The following is a 22,405-nucleotide window of genomic DNA, read 5'->3' on the forward strand; positions in this document are numbered from 1 at the left end:
GTGTCTAAGTGTGGGTGTGTGATGGGAGCCCCGTCTTTACCTGTGCTATCTCAGTGAACGGTCTGGGATCGTTGAGCACAAATGGTAATGGGACACTCCAAGGCTGGGGCCCAGGCAGTCAACTGGCTTCTTGATGGGTAAACAGTTGAGTCTGGCAGAGTAGAATGGACCAACGCGATGGAGCCAGGGAAGCCCAGCAATGGAGGTCCCCAAATTGGGTAAGAGTGGACAGGTGCTTGAGGAAAAGAGGTTTTTCTCCTCTGGGGCCGTGAAGGACCTGTATCATGTGGTGTGGTTCTGCTGCCTGGAGCAGCTCCGGTGTCCAGCTATCAAGGAAATGTGTCTGGGTTGACCAGGTTCTGAGATAACGTATTTAAAGTCTTGCATCAATCCAAAGATGCTCTATAAATGGTAACTATGGTCATCAGCAGCATTGTTATCATTATCAGCCTGGACCGAGGTTTTTGTTAAATGCTTGGCTTCAGTATATTTCTGCATTTGCATATTCTCTTTTCCTTTATAAATGAATTTAACACCTCTGGCCTTTGGGCTCATTTTGGGAAGCATTCTCCCCAGTGGGACATGATGCAACCTATCTACACCTTATCCTAGGGGATTCTTATCCTGCTTTTCTACAAATTCTCCATAAAGACTTCTTCAACATGCCCCCGGCCCTTCTCTAGACTTCCTAGAGAGTAAGGACTGAGTCCTTCATACATTCCATAAAGTGGAATGACCTGCTCAAAGTCACCCGTGGAGTACAGGATAGAACAGGGCGGTGTAGTGGATAGGGTACCAGACTTGGAGTTAGGAAGACTTGGGTTCAGATCCCACTTCAGATACCTAGTAGCTGTGTGATCTTGGGGAGGTCACTCTAACTTTTCTGTTTCCCTCACTTTCCCCGTTTGTAAAATGAAATAGTTGGAGTCTGACTCAAGGGTTCAGGTCCTGATTCTTTTGAATTCTAGCTGTGTGATATTAGACAATTGCCAACCCCCCACCCCTACCCTAATTCAGTGCATTCAATCTAGTCATTATGCAGTCATTTCAGTCATGCCCAACTCTTCACGGCCCCTTTTGGTGTTTTCTTGGCAGAGATCCTGGAGTGGTTTGCCGTTTCCTTCTCCAGCTCATTTTACAGATGAGGAAACTGAGGCAAACAGGGTGAAGTGACTTGCCCAGGGTCACACAGCTAGTAAGTGTCTAAGGTCAGAATTGAACTCGTGAAGATGAGTCTACCTGCATCCAAGTCTAGTGCTCTGTGCGCTGTGCCACCTAGCCACCCCTCATTCGGTCCAATAAAGATTGATTTGTTACCTATAGGAGAAACAGTGTGATGAAATGGATAACAAGCTGACCACAAAGTCAGGAAGACCTGGCTTCAAATCCCGCCTTTAAGGTATGCAGGTGATATGACCGTGAATATGCCATTTAACCTCTTGGTGCCCCAGAGAACTCTGTTATGACTATCAGTTCCTGGAGCCCACGTTCATCCGCATTGGGAGAAGAAGGTGTCTTTCCTATTAAAACATGGACAGGACTGTTTTTGCATTTCTCTGTATCTTCAGGGCTTAGCACAGTGCTTGGCAAACAGTAAGCACTTAATAAGTGCATACTTTCATATGCGTGTTATGACATACTGTAAGCACTTTTTGGTTTTATAAAACTATTTTAATTGTTTTTGTTGATATTACTACTCTCATTTCTGGTATAGCATTTCAGTGATCAGCGTGTGTTAGGCCTTTGGCTTCCTTGACTTGACTCTCAACTGTTGGACCCAGGAGAATAAAGCCACCAGGAGGTTTTCAAATGTAAATTGTCCTCCAAGGGCCCACAGTGTTTTTCTTTCCCCAGAAGAAACAATGCTTAATTTTTGAGGAAGCTGAGGCCCGATCATGCTTGTCAAAGGACCCTCAAACCACAAGGAGTATTCCGGGTGAAGAAGTCAGGAGGTCCATTTCTAATGATTGCTGTGAGTCTTGGTTTTTTCCTCCATTAAATGAGAGGACTGGAACAGATACACTCCAAGGCCCCTTCTGGCTCTCTTCTTCTATGTTCTAAATGTAAGGAGCGGGGGTTTCCAACCCGGTTAATGTAATCCCAGAAGGCCTAGACAGCTCAACTGAATCACTCAGTCCAAAGTGTAAGCTAGATGTGAGCAAGTCCCTGATCAGATTCAGAGGAATTAAGAGCTTTGATCACTGGGTAAAGACAAATTCGGCTCCCCAGGAAATGTCTTGTGATTGACCGAAATAATCAGACACACTTCCAGAGCTATTCTTGTAGCTATTAGGAATCACGCTTTCTAGCAACAGGCCAGTCTGGTAGTATAGGAGTTCTGGCCAAGACCTTGACAGGGAAACACTTTATAGGAGGAGAGAGAGACTCTTTGTCTTTTCTCCCTGCTCTCCAGCAAACCTTATGAGTTTGAGAAAACCATCAGAGGTCCCAGAGCAAATGGAAGCAATAGCAGTGACTGCTGGAGTGCGAGTGGTTGACGGTAAAGGGAATTCTGGTAGACAGATATGGAAAGATGGGCACCTGAGGACGGCGATGGCTGAAGGGTGTGAGTCTCCCCTTGACAGAGAGAAGTACCGGCTGTGGACTCTAGTTACACTCAGGGAAAACTCAGGGAAGCTCCATTAGGACTTTAAGAAGGGAGAAAAAGATTGCCAGGGTTAGAACTTGAGACATCCCTGTTTGCCATGCACCTTCCCTACACATGGGCCTCACTATCTTTGTGCTTTACATTTGCTCTCCCCAAGGACCTTTCGTGTTCAGGGGAACAGCGTGCCCACGGTTTGGGGGGAATGTTTTATACCAATTATACTTACTTTACCACCGTAGTAAATACTCTTTTCTAAAAGCTGATGGAAGCAACTGGCTGATAATCAATGGGAAACACGCAGATGGGGGCTTATGAGCAACAGGAGAAACCTATCCCCTGAGAGTTATCTCTAGAATCCCAATAGGAAAAATGGTCAGCTGCCCTCTGGGGATTCCTACCTGTAAGACCAAGTGCCCAGTTGGAAGAGTGGCCCTACAGTGGGACTACAGTGGGACTCCTTCTTCTCCTAAGATTCTATGTACTAAGGTTCCTTCCAATTCCACAGTCCTTTCTAATACTTTATGTTCTAGGTTCTGTATTCTAACATTTTCTGTTCTGAGATCCCTCCTAACTCTAACATTCTGTTACAGCATCCCTATTATCACTAATTTATCATCCAAGATCCTTTCCAGTTCTGATATTCTGAGGATCAAGGTCCCTTCTACCTCTAACATTTTATCTCCCAAAGGCCCTTCCAATTCTCACATTATAAATTCCAACATTCTTTCCAGCTTTAACATTTTTATGTTCTATGTTCTAACAGTCCACGTGCTAACATTCTATGTCCTAGGGTCCTTTCCAGATCTAACATTTTATGAGTTTAAGATTCCTTAAAATTCACACAGTAAAAAGCTCTTGGCAATTATTTTTAAAATTAAATCTTGTAGAATAAAATTTTCAAAAATTCACCATGGAGTTGAAGAGTAACATAGCTCTTTCTGATTCACCAGAGTTTACTTTCTGGGGAAAAACAAAAACAACAACAAAATTCTGGTCTGTCAACCCTTCACTTTCCCCAACCCCCTACCACACCCCAGCTAAAGAATCTAGTCAGAAAGGTGAACAGAACCCAAACTGTGCTACCAAGATGTGACTTTACCGAAAGGGAGATGGCGTCACCAACCGGTGTGGTCTCAGGAGGCATAAAAGCTCCTTAGCCAGAATGACAAGCTTTTATTTTGGAAGCCACCCGGTGTTTCACTTAACGTCATGAAATCCTGGAAGATTTATGGTGACTGGGCCAGTCAACTTTTTAACAGAGTGAAAATACCCAAATTTCTCCTTTGAAGGTGTAGGGTGCTGTCCCTCCTTCTTCATCATCATCTTCTTCTTTGCATGGTCCTTTGACCTAGGCATCACAGGGCATGACCATTCCCATTCTCTAATGCAGGATCAGCCAAAATCTTTGCTATTAAGGATGTGTAATTTTTAAATATGACACGGCATCCGTCTCCTGTTCATGCTATTGAAATCCCAGAGATGACTGATGATGTGTTCAGTTTGTTTTGGCAGTGGGCCAGGAGCAGAAATATATTTCAGGCTTGGCTTTCCAGATACTATCTCCAGTCATTTAAGAGTTCATTATAGGGCACCCCCTCTGCCTGCCCTAGCGTTAAGGGTCTGTCAGCATTTCTCTGAGGCTTTATAACTCAGCCATAAAAAATAATAATAATAATAAAAACCAAAATCATGGCCACCTTTGCTAGGATAAAGCATTGGCCAAGGCGGTCTAAGCCCGGGAGAACAAAGATTTCATGATTTTGAATATGGAGCAGCTTGGAAAAGAACATGGATTAGGATGAGAGACCTGGGTTCAAGTTCAGTCATACCACATTTTTAAGTTCTTCATGGGGTTGACCCTCCCATCTTTCTGTTCACTATTCCTTACTCACGATAATGAATCTCCCCTCTCCATGCCTTTGCACTGGCTGTTTTCCCATACCTGGAATACTCACCCTTTTCATAGAGTCCCTGCATCTCTCAATACTCAAGTCAAAGACTACCTGCTGCAGGGTGTTCCCAATCTCTCCAGCTGCTAGTGCCTTCCCCTCTAAGGTTTCCTTCCATCCACTCTGTATGCATCTAGCATATGGTTGTTTGGGTGCATGTTGTCTCCTCTATTAGCATGTAAGCTCTTTGAGGGCAGGGACCCATTATGCAGTGCCTAGCACAGTGCCTGACATATAGTAAGCCTTTAATAAACACTAGATATTGATAGATTACTAAAGGTTTGTGGTGTTGAAAAAGCGGGAGGATGTAGTAGACAGACACTAGAATTTGCTACCAGGGAGTTTAGGGGTGAATCACTTCTCTTCTCTGGGATTCACATTTCCTCTTCAGCAGAAATGAAGGAGGAGGATCAGATGGCTTCTGAATTTTGTCCAGCATTAATGCGTTTTAGCACATGTATTTTCTAAAATCCTATGGTCCTTCAGATACAGATGCCCTCATACAGAGTTGCCTTGACCAATATCACAAAAGCAAAGAAAACAAACAATTATGAAATGTCCAGAGTGTGCTAGGCTCCTGGAGATGTTGGATGAGATGATGTAGACCTGCCCTCCAAGCAGTTACAATCAGATGGGGGAGAAGATGCAAACCAAGAGAACTATGATGCACAAGAGGAGGTGATGAGCACATTTGAGAGACAGAAGCAAAGCTCTGTGTGACCCTAAGAGGGGAAGAAGGGATCAGGAAGGGCAGGAATCCATCAGACAAAGCTAGAGAGGGAGGACAGGGGACACCCTGACTAGTGGCACAGGCTTGTGTCTTGTTCACATCCTTAATCTATTATAACCAAAACACCTTAACATCACAAAGCAGGGGATTCCACCATGAGCTCCAGAGTTCTGGAAATCCCACCTTGGTGTTATTTGTTTGAGGGACTGAGATGCAAACTTCAGAATTTCAGATTTTAGAAGGACTCTCTGATTTCATCCAGTTCCACTCAAGCCAGAACAAAGATGCCCTCTACAACACACTAAAATCATCAACCAATCTTTACTTGGAGATTTCTACTGAGTATTAATTGGCTGAGAGGCAGCTGTTCCGAAAGAGAGCTGGGAAGACCTGAGGTCCAGTCCTGCCTCTGAAACATACTAGCTTTGTGTCCCAGGGCAAATCATTTAACTTTTCCATGCTCTAGTTAGCTCTCTAAGATGATAAAAGGAGGTGCTGACCTATTTTAGTGGAGGGAGTTTCTTCACCCAGGAATTCCTTATACTGATGACTTTTCTTTAGCCTATGTAGTTCACTTGTCTAGGTACATGTTGGTTTCTCCCATAGAATTCTCAACACCTGGTCCATTCGAGTATACCCATCCCATGTAACTTTTCTCCATGGCCTCCCATTAGTTTATCACAGGGGGTCCACCCAATGTGTGAAAGCCTTTCTTAATTTCTAAGGAAAAAGATAACCTTTCTACCAGCTAGAGCTCTCTGAAAGTGAAATGGGCGGCCACAGTGGTTATGGTGACTTTTTCAAGCAATGGCTTGATGGCCATTCATGAAGCCAAGATCATTAGACTTAGTGCTGGGAAAGACCTCAGAGACCCTCTTGGCCAACCCACCCAATTTTACAGATGAGGAAATGATGGTTTTGTAGAGAATTCTCACTGGGATCCTGGATGACCCAGCTGACCTCCAAGAGTCGTCCAGTGTAGACACCATGCACGATTCCATGGAGACCGATACCAATGCTGGTCTCTCCTCATCCCAGTTATGAGTCTGCCAAGTGCCATGGAGCGAGCGGGCAGCCGGATGACTTTTGCCCATTTGTGCAGGCGCAGGATTAAAGTCATCATGTTAGATCGCGCCCTGTGGTTATTCAGAAGTCCTGTGTCATTAGCCTGATTTTTATTGAACGCAGCTCATGGCCCCAGCTCAAGAATGTGCAAGCTGACTTAGATTATGCTCGGCATTGACTTCATTAAGATAAAAAATATTTCCTGAGATAGTGAGTCAGAAGTATTTACGGTGAAGGAGCAGAAAGCGACTTCAGGTTGATGGTGTGAACAGAATGTTCTCTCTGAGTCAATTGGGATGACCTAAGTACATCTGGCAGGGCTCATTTCTGCTTAGCTAAGCATTTTATTTCACGGTGGAGGCCGCCCCCTTTTTTTTAAAAGGATCCATCGTGTCGGGAGGCCAAGATCTTGGCATGTGCCTCCTTGGATACCTGGGCCAGAGCCCTGAGTTCTAATTGTGACTGGCTCCTTGTCAGGCTCACCAGCTTGGTGGGGTCAGGCAGAGGAAGGTGGAGTGGGGGTTGTTAACCTTTAACCTTTACCTCCTTCATATTTCAGTTTCTATGCTTGTCCCCCCTCCCACACACACACATACCTTCCAGGGGAGCAGAAGGGAGAGCTCTTTGGAAATTAAGTCACGGATGTTGGGAGAAATTTGTACATGAAAAATGCTATCGAAATCCTCTGTGATCTACAGCGTGTCTCTAAAGTTACATGACTATAAATTCATATTGTCCCTCATGTATTCAATGGGCAGGTTATCCCTCCTAAATTACGGCCCCTAGATTGAGCCACAAGTTCCAGACGTGGTCCACCCAGGGCAAAGGACAGCGGTGCTATCCCTGGCCCGTTGGCTGTGGGGATCTCAGTGGACTGTAAGCTCCACATAGGTTGGAATGACAGCAATGCACATTTTTTTTTTTTACCACTTTATGCTGTGCAAAGTACTTTCACACGGCAGTTCATTATAGACCATTGTAACAGTGCTGGAGGTAGGTGCAGTTTATTATTTCCATTTTACATATGTGAAAACCGAAGGGCAATCAAGTGACTTACCTAAGGTCACCCAACTAGAGTCTGGGGCTGGATTTGAACCGGGCCTTGCTGACTTCTAGGCCTGCGTAGTGTCTACTATGCCACCGAACTGCCTCTTTTTCAACTTTTAACAATGTTAGCAATCTCACGTGACAACCTAAATGAGTGAGTGAGTGGATAAATAAACTGAGGAAAGAAAGAAAGAAAGAAGGAAGGAAGGAAAAAAGAAAGAGAAAAAAAGGAAGGAAGGAAGATCGACCCAACTTGGGTTGTTTTGAGAGAGGCAGGCATAGCATCTAGGGGTAATGGGAGGAAAATCTCTCTCTGTTTTGCCCTGCTCATACTCTGTCTGGAGTCTTAGGTTTAGCTCTAAAGGAGGATGTTGATAAACTAGAGAACCTTTAGAGAAAAGCAACCATGCTGTTACAGTGAGACACTGAGTCTACACCACCATGAGGATTTGTCGAAGGGTAGGAGAAGACCAGAGAGGGACGTGAGAGCTTCCTTCAGGGGTTTTAAAGGTGGTCTTGGGGAAGCTAGGTGGCACAGTGGATAGAGCACTGGCCCTGGATTCAGGAGGACCTGAATTAAAATCTAGCCTCAGACATATAACACTCATTGGCTGTGTGACCCTGAAGTCACTTTAACCCCATTGCCTAGCTGGGGGAAAATAAAAAAAGGTGGTCTCAGGGGAGAGGGATTATACTTGCTCTATTTAGCCCCAAAAGGCATAGAAATTGCAGAAGCAAATTGAGGCTTGATAACAGGAAAATCTTCCCAGCAGTGCAAATGATTCCAAGATGAAGTGGTCAGCTTCTGGAAGTCGTGAGGTCCTCCTCATGGAAGGTCTTCTGGTAGTGGTTGGGTGAAACCCATCCAGGATATCAGAGGGGGGACTCCCTATTTGAGTGTGGTTTAGGCAAGGGAGCCATCAGTGGCCCTTCCAACTCTGAAATTTGGTGACTCTGGGGTCTGCCGTGGTGATAGGACAGAGTGGGCTAGGTCAGCCAGCGCCGTGGTCATTAGAGGTGCTTCCTCTGGGACACCATTAGAAGTGGACTCCATTGGTGTAGGGGATTCTCAGTTGGGAGGCTCCCTCTGGCAATTCAGATTTGATCGCGGCTTGTAGTCAGGGTCTCAAGAGTCTTGGAGAGTTGAATCCAGCCAGCAGAGGTAAATGAATTGCCCAGACTCCCAGAGTCCCTGTGTGACCCAGGGAGGGGTTGAACGCAGGCTTCCTGGCTCGAAGGCTAACTTTCTATCTGCTATGCTGCACTCTCACGGAGCAGCATGTCTGCGTGAATTGGTTTCATGAATAGGTCAGCTATCTGTTCATTTACCTGAGAATCATTTGATGAACCTCAGGGCATTCCACTAGCATTGACTAATTGCCTAGTAGACACTTAGCATGACATACAGAAGAAGAAGAAAAAAAGATGAGATGCTGAGCCTCAGTTTACTTATCTGTAAAATCAAAGGGTTGCACTGGATGACCTCTGAGCCACCTTCGAGCTCTGGGTCTAAGAGTCACATCAAAATGTGAAGCAATAGAGTCATGGGCTCAGAGGCTGAGATCCTGGAGGGACCTCAGAGTTCAGCAAATCCAGCCTTCTCATCTTCCAGACAGGGAGACTGAGACTGGAAGAGGTCAGACAACTTGCCCAGGGTCACAAAGGCCCTAAGAAAGGAGGAAGAGGGAAATAGACTTCCTCTGCCTAGTCCCAGAGGGTCAAACCCAGAGAAAGGAGGGGAGTCACTGGGAGGCAGCCAGGGAGCTCTTCTCAGGGATGTCAGAGAGTGGATTCTTTTTTTGTTTTAAGCAATTGGGGTTAAGTGACTTGCCCAGGGTCACACAGCTAGTAAGTGTCAAGTGTTTGGTCTGAGGCTGGATTTGAACTCAGGTCCTCCTGACTTCAGGGCTGGGGCTCTAACCACTGCACCACCTAGCTGCCCCCAGAGAGTGGATTCTTACTGGAGTGTGGTTTGGCCTCAGGCTGGCCTTAGCCCCCTGTTGTCTCCAAGCCTCCGTGATCCTGTGGTCTATATTCTAAAGCAAAGGGGGATCCCTTGTCCACTGGACTCTGCCCAGCTCCATCCACCCAGAGCCCATCCGGTCAGGGGCTCGTCATCCCTCCCAACAGAGCAGCTGCAGGTTGCAAACAAATTGGCCCATTCTTCCTTATCAGATGAAAAGTCAAAACCCCGTCTCCCGAGCTCCCCTCCCCCCGGGTCTGGCCTTTCCAGGAGGCACCAAGATTGAGTTAAAATTGAATTTGTCTTTTCTATAAACCGGTGCCTCCTACCAACTACTTCCTGCATTTCCTCTGAAATGCCTTTGTGACCTTAGCATGGTCTCCGGTTTACACAGCCATTCAGGGTGCTCTCCTCCCGACTCTGGCCAAGCCTTTGAACCCTGGAATCTTCCTTTCCTCCTCTACCAAATGAAGGGTTGGATTGGGTCATCTCTAAGGTCAGGGACTCATAAAATGATAGGGCTTGGAGCGTACTCTGCCTTGGCACAGGCTTTGGGCAGACAGGGACAGTCCCGGAGCGAGTAAACCGCAAACAAAACAAACCCCAGTGACCACACCCTGCCTGCCATAATAACCAGAGACGGATAGGAGAGCCAGGGGAAATGACAGGTCTGGTCCCAAGCCTCCTCTGTAACTCCAAACACTTAAAGCTGCTTAGCTTAGAGGGAGCCATCTTGACGTGGAATAAAGACTGTCTTTGGAGGGAGAGGCTCTGGGTTCAAATTCTGCTTCTGGTGCTTATTCCAGATGGACAATTCCTGTAGCATCCCTGTCAAATGAGGGGACTGGATGGCATGACCTCTGAGATTTACTCCACCTACTTCTGCCCTCCAGGCTCATAGATTTATAGATTGAGAAATGGAAGGGACCTTAGTGGCTCCTAAGTCCAATCTCCTCATTTTACAGATAAGAAAACTAAGGCACAGAGGGATTGTGATTTGCCTAGAGTCATACAGGTAGTAAAAAGTAACAGAGCCTTCATTTGAACCCAGGTCTTCCGGCTTTCTGCTGTCCCACTTTGCTTGCCCCCGTTACTATGCCCAGCAGGTGTCTTCTTCCTGGCTTCCCCTAACAAGCCCCTGTGGAGTTACTATTAATTGCCTCCCTCCCTCCCTTTCTAGAAGCTATGTAAGCTGGGGCAGGAGGGAAAATTCCCAGGGGGATGGTGGCGTGCATCCCAGTCCCTCTGAGAGCGTTTTTCATCCTTTCCTTTTCCCTTAAAGTATTATCTCATCCCAGGGACCCATGCATTGATGAATGAGAATGCCGTGTTCAAAAGAGATCAGCCATTTCTCAAGTGGCCACAATGTGTCAGCCCCGACAAAAATGAAATGCTTCCTGCCCTCAAGGAGCTTACATTCTATGATAATCTTCTGATTCTTACCAAATAAATCTTTTTTTTTTTAATTTCTGCATTTTTTTTTCTTAAAGTATTTAACAGGTTCTAGCAGATCATTCACATTGTAGACTCTTAGGCTGGACCCCTGGTCTCCTCGTCATAGTCACAGGTTCCAAGTTGGGCAAAACCCAAGGTGGTCTCCTAGTCCAAGCCCCCTTTGTTTTATACCCATTGAGGACATTGGGGTTCAGCAAGTCTTGGCAGAGGTCACATAGATCTTAAAGAGCAGAGCTGGGATTTGGACCTGGGTCTTCAGATTGGAAATCCAGAGTTCTTTTCACTGACTGAATGGCCCCTTGGCCTATGGGTCATCAGAGGACAGAATTCCAGGGGTGGAAATCCTCCCCAACAATGCAGATGAGCAATATATCTGGAACTTTGGATCTTAGAGGGTTTCTAGGCACATTGAGAAGTTCAGCTTCTCACCCAAAGTCACATGGCTATGTGAGAGAGCTAGGAACTAAACCCAGGTTTACCCAACTTCATAACTACCCTTCCATTCCTGGTGCCATCTTGGCTCATAGAAGGCACTGGTCAGAAAGACTGGGTCACAAAGCTGTGGCATTAGTGTCCTGAGAGACTAAGTGATGAGAAGGGAGGAAGGAAGGAAGGGAGGAAGGGAAAGAGGATCCTTAAATTTATTTATTAATTATTATTAATTTATTTTTATTACATTTATTTAAATTGTTTGAAACTTGGCTATGATATTCCTGTAAGTTTTCCTTCTGGTTTCTCTTTCAGGTGGTGAACAGTGGATTTTAAAACTTTCTACCTTACCCTCTTGTTCTAGAACTTCAGGGCAATTTTCATTAATAATTTCTTGTAATATTTTATCAAGATCCTTTTTTTATCGTAACTTTCAGGTAGTCCACTTAAGCTCCTTGAGCAGAGCAGTGACATTTTTGCAGAATTATTACTCCCAAGTGCTCACTGAAAATGATGGGGAAATTGCTTCAAGCATGGGATTAGCTTTAGGGTTCTCTTGTGCCCCGAGATACTCGCCAACATGCCCTTCTCACCATCCTCTTTTGTCTCTCGGTGTTATCGTCACAGACTCCTTCCTGACACTGGATGAGCCCATGAATAACATCACCACGTCTCTGGGCCAGACTGCTGAACTGCACTGCAGAGTCTCTGGGAACCCACCCCCAACCATCCGCTGGTTTAAGAATGATGCTCCCGTGGTCCAAGAGCCCCGGAGAATTTCCTTTCGAGCTACCAACTATGGCTCTCGCTTGCGGATACGGAACCTGGACACTACAGACACTGGTTACTTCCAGTGTGTTGCAAGCAATGGCAAAAAAGTTGTGTCCACCACTGGAGTCCTCTTTGTCAAGTTTGGTAAGATATCATCTTTTGTACCTGGTTCTTTAATATCCAACTGCCATCAATCAATAGGCATTTGTTATTAAGTACCTATTGGATACTGGGTACTTTGGATTCCAAGAGTACAAAAGCAAGAGTAAAATAGTTCCTGCCACCAAGGAGAACACAGACTTTTCAAGGAAGACAACCTGTACTTATATAAATATGTATAAGATAGATACAAGATTATTTTGTAGAGAGGGATTAGCAACTAAGGATCAATCAATTGACATTTATTAAGCACCTACTATGTGCCAGACACTGTGCTAAGCTCTGGGGATACAGATCCAAAAAGGATTTCAGTCTCTGTCCTCAAGGACCTTACATTTGGATAGGGAAAGATAACACATCTAAGAAAATAGTGGCCAAGGAGGGGGGTTTTGATCAAGGTAGTCACAGGGATGATGATTGGAGTCATAAGGCAATTGATTGACATGTCCTTTCCTAGAATGGTAGCACAATGCCTGGCACACCTTAAAGTGCTATATAAATACTAGCTATTATTATTATTATTATCATTATTTTTGTCATTAAGAACAGTAATGGGAGCTCCCCTCCCCCCCCAACAAATAACTAAAATTTAACCAGGAGGTATTGATCAATAGTTATGGTATTTGGTAGATTGACTTTAAACTTGGTGGAGGGCCATAGTTGGATTTGGCTGGAATAGCTGCCCAGGGTCTTAAGTATTCCCAATGGGCCACGTCTGCCTATTGGGATGATTCCCACTTTAATGCCTCAGGTGTTGGCATTTCCTGTGCCATTCATCAGACCTCAGCTGTAGCTGTGGAATCAACATTCTCAGCTCTTGGGGCTTTGGATCATGGAATGGAAGTAGCCATAAATCTTGGGACAATGAATGGGACTCCAGGGCAATTCAAACTGGCTTTGCTCCATAATGGATTGACCATACCTCCCTATTGGGCGTCCTTGGCTAACTCAAGCTAAAATGCTTCTTTTCTTTTTTTCTTTATTTCTAGGTCCCCCGCCCACAGCAAGCCCTGGATCTTCGTAAGTAGTTTGTTATTTCCCATTCAATTGCCTTCTTAAGTATGTGTGTCCTTCCTGCGTGGAACTTGCTGTCCAGGGTCCAAGGACAAAGGCGAGTGCTCCTTCCTTCTAGATCTGGGAGCTCATGTCTCAGCCAGATGTGTTTCTGTCTTCTGTATCTGCCTCCTGCCCTGAGAGGAAGCCACCGCTGTCAATGGATGGCTGTCTATCTTTGTCTGGGGAGTCTCTGTGACACAGCATCTGAATTCTCAAAGCCAAAAGCAATTCCAGTATGCTAGTTGAAAGAACTATTTTTTGAGGAGAGATGGACAGTGGGCCTAGATGAGGTGCTGGGACCTCCCTGGAGACTTGGAAGCCCCCACATTGAGCCCCTCTGTGGTATGAGAGCTGTTCTGTGATGGTTTCAGTGCTCCGGCTTTGTCAGCATCCTCTGTGGCAGTGAAGGTCATAGGGCAGCATTTACATCAGTCTTCATCATCCCCATTGTGATTGGTTTCCTCTGAAACAGTTGTTAGGAGGATCAAAAAGACAGTATGTGTAAAGTGCTTTGTAAACCTTAAATCACTATTTAAATGCTAGTTAGGATAAGGAGGAGGAAGAGGAGGGAGGAGAGTAGGGGGTGGATGCTGAGATGCAGAAAGCCCTAACGGAAAAGTCTCATCTGAACCAGGAATGACTCTGAGGGAATTTCTTGTTTCTCTTCAGTCCAGTCTCTTCAGTTCCTTCACTGTTTTCTCCGGCATGCACGTATATTTTATTTACTTCTCAAGAGACCCAGCTTCTTAACCTCAGTCTTCATTGTTCATGGTCTTGTCTTTCATTTACTCTGGCCTGATTGTTGGCTTTTATATGACAACAGCGGGGAGGTCACTGACTACTCCAGCAGTCCCTTCTCCTGGTGGGCACAGGTGGGGCTTCTCAGGCAGGTGGCTGCCCAGATTAGCTCAGGGTTGTGTTCCTTCACCACCCACTGGCCTGGGTAACTTGACCAGCTCTTGCCCTGCTCCAGAATTCTTTCTGTCTCTACTCAATCACAAAGAGTCAGAGTGACTCAAATCACAAGGCTTCCCCCACAGAGTGATGCTATCCTGGGAACGGAACAGATAAGAGCCATATTCCCCAGACTAGTGTCTAGGTTACTGATCTAAAAAGGACAAGGCATACTCACAACACAGAGGAATGATAGGGCTGACCAGTGGTTAGTTTTCCTTGGAAGAGGCTTTGACTTGAATTCCCTGCTCTGTCTCATGCATAGGTCAAGTCTACAAATAACTCTAAAGCAAAAAAAAAAGCAAGGTCATCAATAAATGACCAGCATGGAGGGTAAAACCTCTGTTGGGATTCATGAGGGCTCAGTTGTTTTCAGGTAGAAGGGACACCTTCTTGGAGAGTGAGGCCACATGTCAGGGTGGGCAGGGCTGTTGAAAAACTACTATAGCAAGCCACCCACCTCTTTGGTTCTGGCTATAGTCTGGGGCAGCTATGAGGGCTCCGAAGTGCCCCCATTAAGTGTATGCTCGGGTCTTCCTTTTATGTATACTTTTTATTCAAGATTGAATCTTGCCAGCAGAAATGCTGACCTCCTGTTCCATTCAAGGACTCAAGGATTCAGTACCAATGTCTTACGGGGTGGTAAGTATTGGACTTTGACCTAGAATAATGACAAGAATCTGGTAGTCAGATTCTCAACTGCAGGCAAACCAGGGTCAAAAATGAAAGAATCTACCAAGAATTTACAGTTATCCTTTCTGTATTGTGGGGGTTAGGGGCGTGGCGCCGCTATGATCTGGAAAAGCCACGTAAAATTTTGTGGCCCTCCCTTGATACCAGAGAAGAAGTCTGAATTTTTTCTTTTTCTTTTATGGAGTGTTTATAGTACCTTATTGTAAAATTTGGGTTAAATATTTGGTCATAGGCTATATGTAGGTCAATGTGATGTCTCTAAATTTCTAGCCTTTGTGTGTCATCTGCTGGCTTTCACTTTCTTTTTGCAAACTTTAACTTTTTACTTATTTTAACTTTAAAAAAGAAATTATATGTATAGTATTAAAAGATAAAACACGTTGATATCATGCAATACTATATGTATGTTTTATGCATTTCTGAGTTTCTAACCTTTTTCTGTGTTGTTTGCGGCTTCTGCACAACTCCAAAAGAATCCCCATTTGATTTCTTATGCTGATTTGCCATATATCAAAAATACAATGGAGAAAGTCATGATGTGGAAGGGATAATTGTATTTTGCTTTAAGCCAGTGTCTTCAAGACCCTTTTAGGACATCCACAAGGTCAAAACTATGTTCACAATAACACTAAGATATTTCAATTTGGAATATGGTAGAAATTGATAGAACCCAAATAAATACAAGTTCTTTGGGGAGGCCATCAATAATTGTTAGGAGTATTGAGGGGTTGCAACTCAAAAAATATTTAAGTGAATGTTGAAATGGTGTTTGCATGAAATTGGGGACAAAATAAAATATTATTTTTTAAAAAGAATATCAAGGGGTCTTAGATCACAACATTTGATAACCCCTACTTTACTCCAGTATTTTTTCTCGTTTCCTGTGTCATTTGGGTTTGACCTTGATAGTAATATGTTAAACTCATCTTTATGGTTTATGCTCACTGGAAATGTCATTTATTTAAACTCAAACGCAGCCCTTCTGGGCGTGAGGGGCCTCATCTAGCTAGTGTCTGAGGAGGGATTCCATCTCATACTGTCCTGATTTTCAAGTCCTTTGCTAATATCCTGAATAGAATTCACTGGAAATTATCAAACCCCATTCCATTACAAATATATGTGCCTACTGGGTGCATGGCCTTCTAGGTCAAGATGTCTGCCCTGGTTAGAGTGTACTTGGACCAAGCCCAACCCTGAATCAGGCCATGCAGCACTGACTCCATTTCCTGATGGAGGTCATTGGATTCCGATGTGGGATATTTTAATACCATTCTGTATGTTCCCAGAGGCCCAGTGGAATTCCATTAATAAAACATGCAAGGAGTAAAAAATAAACATTGGCCCTTGGCCAAGCCTTTCTGATACTTCATCAGCCAGTTAATTGTAACAGTGGAAAGGGCTTTATAGTCACCCCATACTAATTGCATTTCTCCGTGCATGGGGAGAAAATGCTGATTGGTCTTAAGGCAGGTCAGAAGTTTGGTCCCCCTGCCTCCTGTTCCTTAAAGCTAATCGCCTTTTTTGAATTGCTCACGGGGTTGGTTGATAAGTAAAATCCTTTTGAAGTTTTAATTTAAATAAAGATTAAAACTTTTCTGAAAAATGATTCATGTTTAAAATGCCTTCCCAACCGGGCACCATATTTGTTCCGGTTAATCCTTGCTTCAATTGCTGCTGATAATTTGGATCCCAGGTTGGATTTCTGTGGTTAAGTATATAAATCCATAAGCTCCCAGACTTGGCCTTAGGCCAAGAGCTGGTGACTCCCTCCATGGCACGCCATGTTTGTGCCAGAGTCTTCTTATCCTGGAAGTTCTCATTAACAAGTTAACTGACATCTGCCTTTCTGCTGTCTTTACTCTTTGAAGCTAATCTCAGTCAAGCAGTCGGTTAATCAATAAGGCACAAGTAGGTGGGAGGCAGCTGGGTGGTGCCATCACGCATAGAGCTTCAGGCCTCAAGTCAGGAAGACTCATCTTCCCGAGTTCAAATCTGGCTTCAGACACTCGCTGGCTGTGTCACCCTGGGCAAGTCACTTCACCCTGTTTGCCTTAGTTCCTTGTCTGTAAAATGAACTGGAGAAGAAAGTGGCAAACCACTCTAGTATCTTTGCCAAAAAAACCCAAAATGGGATCATGAAGAGTGAGACACGACAAGTAGGTGGTACAGAGGAAGGAGCACTGGATCTGGAGTCAGGAAGACCTGAGTTCAGAAACTTCCTGGTTGTGTCACCTAGGACAAGTCATTTGACTTCTCTCTGCCTCAGTTTCTTTGCTGTAAAATGGGATAATAATAGCACCTACCTCCCAAGGTTGCTGTGTCAAATAAGATGATATCTGTAAAGCACTTTGCAAACCTTAAAAGTGCTACATAGATGTTAGCTGTGGTTAGCCGTAAACATTGATTAATTGCTCATTATGGACCAAACACTGGGCTAGGTGCTAGAGATAGAGACAAAGTGGAAAGCATCCCTGCCCTTGGTGATCTAGCATTCCATTGGGGTAACCCCATGTAGAGATATAAATGTATGCCAAATACATACACAATAAATATGAAGCCATCCTTGCTGGGTGGAAGCCCCAAAGACTCCTGGCTTAAGCCAAGCTTAGGAAGAAGTAGGAATTCTAGAAGGTGGCATCAAGGAGGGAGCAAATGCTAGCAAAGGAAAGGAGAAGGGACACTGTGTTGTCTGTGAGCAAAACCACAAAGGCCAGCTTGGCCAGACCATCACGCATGTGATGGGGAGTAATACATAACAAGGCTGAGCAGGTAGCGAAGAGCTTGGAATACCAAACAGAGCACTTTGTACTTGACAGGGAGTCATCAGAGTTTATTGAGTAAGATAGTAACATGGTCAGACCCGTGCTTTAGAAAAATCACTTTGGTACCCAAGCAGAAGATGGACAAGAATGGGGAGAGACTTGGGGCGGGCAGACGACCCTCGTCCCCCCTCCCCCTCCCCACTGCAAAAGTCCAGGCGTGACGTGATGGCAGTCTATACCAGGGGATGGCCGTGTATGTGGCCACGGAAGGAGGCAAATGATATCATAGAGTCTGTTGGGAATGTCTTTGAATTTCTAGGCTGTTCTGTGACCTGAAAGGCAACATTGGCAAGAGACTATGTGAGATACCAGATCCCAGCTCTGCCACCTACTAGTTATGTGATCTTAGGCAAGAAACTTTCTCTCTCAGTCTCAGTTTCCACATCTGTAAAACCTCCCTCAACAGAATTGTTGTGAGGAAAATGCTAGAGAAATCTGTCATTATTATTATTAATTAAAATAAATCTTACTGATTTTTGTTTCTGTTTTTGCATAAGGGCACTATGGTTTAGTGGATAAAATACTATTCTTGGAGTAGGGAAAAACTAGGTTCAAATCCTGCTTCAGACACTTACTCTCTATGGGGATCCTGGGCAGGGGCACAACTTCTCTGAGACTCATTTTTCTCATTTGTAAAATGGGTATAATAATACAAATAACACTTGGTCTCATTTTAACCTCACAATTTAAATGAAGTTAAAATGAGATCATGTAAATAAAGCATGTTGCAAACATTAAAGTCCTATATCAATGCCAGCTATTATTATATTATAGTCATATATAGATAAATATTCTTCCTCTCCCCAACTTCAATTGGACTCTTAAGGAAAACAGTTAGGAAAAAGCAACCCAGTGGATATATCTAACTGTGTATGCAGTGGTCCACACCTGCAGACCCTCACCTGTTGATGGAAAGGTGGGTGGAGGGTTTCATTGTTTATTCCCTAGAATCAGGATGGATCATTACAATAAGACCACGTTTGGCTTCCTTTTTGTGTGTTTTTCATTTACATTATTTTAGTCATTTTGTATGTTATTCCTGTTTGCTTCACTCAGCATCAGTTCATATAAGTCTCTCCATATTTTCTACATTCCTCATCACTTTCTCATAGAATAATAATATTCCATTGTAATCACATACCACAGGTTTGTCAGTACATCAATCTCCTGTTTATGGGTACTTTTCTGTTACTGTTATTGTTGTTGTTCAGGTGTTTTCAGTCATGTCTGACTCTTCATGGTCCCTTTTGGGGGTTTTCTTAGCAGAAGTATTGAAGAGGTTTGCCATTTCCTTTTCCAGCTCATTTTGCAGATGGAGAAACTGAGCAAACTGGGTTAAGTGACTTCCCAAGGGTTACACAGCTAGTAAGTGTCTGAGGCTGAATTTGAACTCATGAAGATGAGTCTTCCTGATTCTAAACCCAGTGCTCCATCCATTGCACCATCTAGCTAAGGTAAACAGGGTTAAGTGACTTGCCCAGGGTCACACAGCTAGTTAAGTGACTGATGGTGATCTACTTTTCAGTTTTTTGATATCACAAAAAAGTGATGCTATGAATATTTTGGCATATTTGGAGCTTTTATTTCTGTCATATGCCTGACACTGGGGATCTCTAGGTCAAGGGGTATAAGCAGTTTAGTAATTTTTCTTGAATAATTCCAAATAGTTTTTGAGAGTGATTGGATCCATTCACAGCCCTACCAACAATATATCGCTATGCATTTCTTCCTGTTCCCCCAGCCCCAACATTGACTGTTTCCATATTTTATCATCTTGGATGAGTAGAAGTATGGGACATTGGAAAGGCAGCTGGCCTCAGTGTTAGGAATACCTGGGTTTGAGTCCTCCCCCTAACTCAGGATGACTTAATGACCCTGGGTGAGTCACTTATCGTCAGCCCTCCAGATAATGATCTAAGACAGAAAGTTAAAAACAAATAGTTGCCAATTTACAGTAGGAAAGGGGATTTCCTCACCAGGAGTTCCCCATCCCAATGAAATCATAGGTCTGTCCAAAAAAAGCAATTGTTTTTGGTGATATGATGGGTGACCTGTTATTGATTCACCCAACCTAATTATCCTGGACAAAGGCTTCATTCATTCCTATGCTCCTCCTAGGTATAGGAGATGTTGTGGAATAAAAGTGAGTGAGACGTGTTTCTTGCCCTCTTGGAGTTGACAGTGCAGTAGCAGTGAGATTGTATCTTTATACAAGCAGGGCCCTTGTCTTATCTACATCTGGCCTCACCCCCCTCCCATCCCTAACACAATGCTCAGTGCCCAAGAGGCGCCCAGCGCCAATTTAATTGGCATTGACAGATCAGTAGAACACAAACTAGACCGTATAATAATTACCCAGGAGGCGCACCCGTCATAAAATCAGATAAGAAGAGATCACATCTCACTCAGAAAATCGAGGCGGAGCTTGTGGAAGACCACGGAAGCTGGATCTGGAAGACTCCAACAATTTATGAGGAGATTCAGCAGAGTTTTCTAATGACAGACTGCTGAATCTGGGAGTTCAAAAGGACCTCCAGTCCACACCTCGACATGTTACCCAAGGAGTGATCATCCAAAATCTACTCCAAGACAGATAAATAAATGAACAAATAAATGAATGAATAAATAGTTAAAAATAAATGAATAAATACATGCACGTGTGTAAGTAGATATTAAACTGTTACATATGTACATAAGTATATATAATAGACATGTGTGGCTATATATACACACAATTATATGTGTATATATACATACACATATACATGGTGTGTGTATACATGCATACACACATGCTTACAGATATAGACACATACAGAATAGTTTGTGAGGAGGGGGTCTAATAGCTGGGGACATCCAAAAAGGCTTCAAGGAGGAGTTGATACTTTCCCTGGGAGAAAAGGGGTGGGGAGATTGGGCCGAGTAAGCATTTGTATAACACCTACTATGTGTGGGGCACTATTATTATAAATATTATTTCATTTGATTCTCATAACAACCTGTGAAATCGGTACTATTATTACCCCCATTTTTACATTTGAGGACACTGAGGCAAACAGAGGTTAAGTGACTTGCCCAGGGTCAAACAGCTAACTAAGTGTCTGAGGCTGGATTTGAACTCAGGTCTTCCTGAGTCCAGGTCTGGTGCTATATTCATGGCACCATCTTGCTGCCTCTCAAAGCAACTCTGAGCTTTGAAGGGAGCTTGGGATAAGAAGAGAGAGAAGAAAAGGGGAAACAGTCATGGCGGGGGAAACAGCCTGTGCAAAAGACTGAGATGGATGAAATGTCGCTCCCGAGGGGCAGCAAGAAGTCCATTTAAAACAATGTCAAGGAAAATAAATGACGAGCCTTGAAAGACAGGCTGGAGCCAAGGTCCCGAAGGCTTTAAATACCCAATAAAACCTTTTGGTCCAGAGGCCCTAGGGAGCCCCCAGAGCTTCCAGAGTGGGGATAGCCTGGCCAGACTGTGCCTTAGGGATATCCCGGTGCTCGCTGTGTAGACCATAGAGGATGAGTTGGAGTGGGGAGAGACTGGGAGGCAGAAGACCAACTGGGAAACTCTTACCAGTTGGGAGGTGATGAGAGCCCAAAGTAGGGGGTTGTTGTGATGTGAGTGGAGAGAAGGGCCCGGAGGCAAGACAGGTTGTGGGAGTAGAATCAGCAAAATTAATGGTGACTAATTAGAAGTAGGGAGGGGAAGTGTTGAGCTGAGGGTGACTCCAGGGTTGTGAAAATGGTGGCTCGAAGGAACCTGGGGGTGGCCTTGACAGATAGAAGGAAGTTAGGAATAGGGGCAGGTTTGGAGGGAAAGATAAGGAGTCCTCTTTGCACACACAACAAGAAGCAAACAAATGTTTACCACGACAAGTCGTGAAAAATGTACCTTAATGTACCTTCCGGGCTAAATTCCATTGTATAACACAGAGCCTAGCACATAGTAGGGGCTTAATAAATGTTTATTGACTGAATGAATTCAGTTGAGGGGTGGGGAAACTCTGGGATCCTGCCTTCCTGAGAGAAAAGAAAAAGCCGAGGATATTCTGAGGCCTCATCAGGGGAGTTGGCTCCAGGGTGGGGGGAGCCTGAGAGGAGGACAGTGGCCATAGCAGGAAGGAGAGGGCCTCCTGGTACCTTCTATTTTCACTAATTATTCTTGCTAACCAAATGCTAATGGTGTGTAATATATACAGAGTCAGAGACAGAGATTTTTCTGTACTACCCATTCCCTAACCACTAGACAACGTTGCCTCCTCTTGAATAGAACCAGCAATCCATCTTCCTCATTCTCCTCTGTCTACCTTTGGCACTCTGCTCTATTAAAGGCTAGAGTAGCCAGCCTTTGTGACTTCCCCCCCGCCTTATCTACAGACCAGTTCCAGCGAAAGTGAAGAAATGTAGCTGGGATCTGACTAAGCCCTCCAAAGGATGTCTCTTTCTTTTCCCTTTGCAATTCATGATAAACTCAAGAATGACTTTCAACACTTTGCGCTCTAGGGACAGAGTGGGTGAGATCGGGGTCGAGCCAGGACTCTTCTAGTTAATAGGAGCGACAGCCCATTCTCAGCCCCCTCTCACTGAGCCCGATCCCAGCGGCCCAAGAACCAGCGGCTGTGGAGAGAGGGAGGACCGTGGAGGGAATGGGGAAAGATAAGATAAGGAGGATTTCCCAATCCTACTTGGGTTGAGTCTGGCAATCTTGAG

At 44.4% G+C, this 22,405-nt stretch overlaps 1 protein-coding gene across 1 annotated transcript in view; it reads left to right on the forward strand.

The window, feature by feature from the left end:
• Positions 1-22,405, forward strand: part of ROR1 (receptor tyrosine kinase like orphan receptor 1) — a 369,596-nt gene that overhangs the window by 241,620 nt on the left and 105,571 nt on the right. The window contains exons 3-4 of the mRNA XM_027852854.1: positions 11,874-12,161; positions 13,166-13,196. Of these exons, the coding sequence (XP_027708655.1) occupies positions 11,874-12,161; positions 13,166-13,196 (319 nt within the window). The remainder of the gene's footprint in view (positions 1-11,873; positions 12,162-13,165; positions 13,197-22,405) is intronic.

The sequence above is a fragment of the Vombatus ursinus genome, unplaced genomic scaffold (assembly GCF_900497805.2).
Source record: "Vombatus ursinus unplaced genomic scaffold, bare-nosed wombat genome assembly UNPS02009824.1, whole genome shotgun sequence".
NCBI classification, from domain to species: Eukaryota; Metazoa; Chordata; class Mammalia; order Diprotodontia; family Vombatidae; genus Vombatus; species Vombatus ursinus.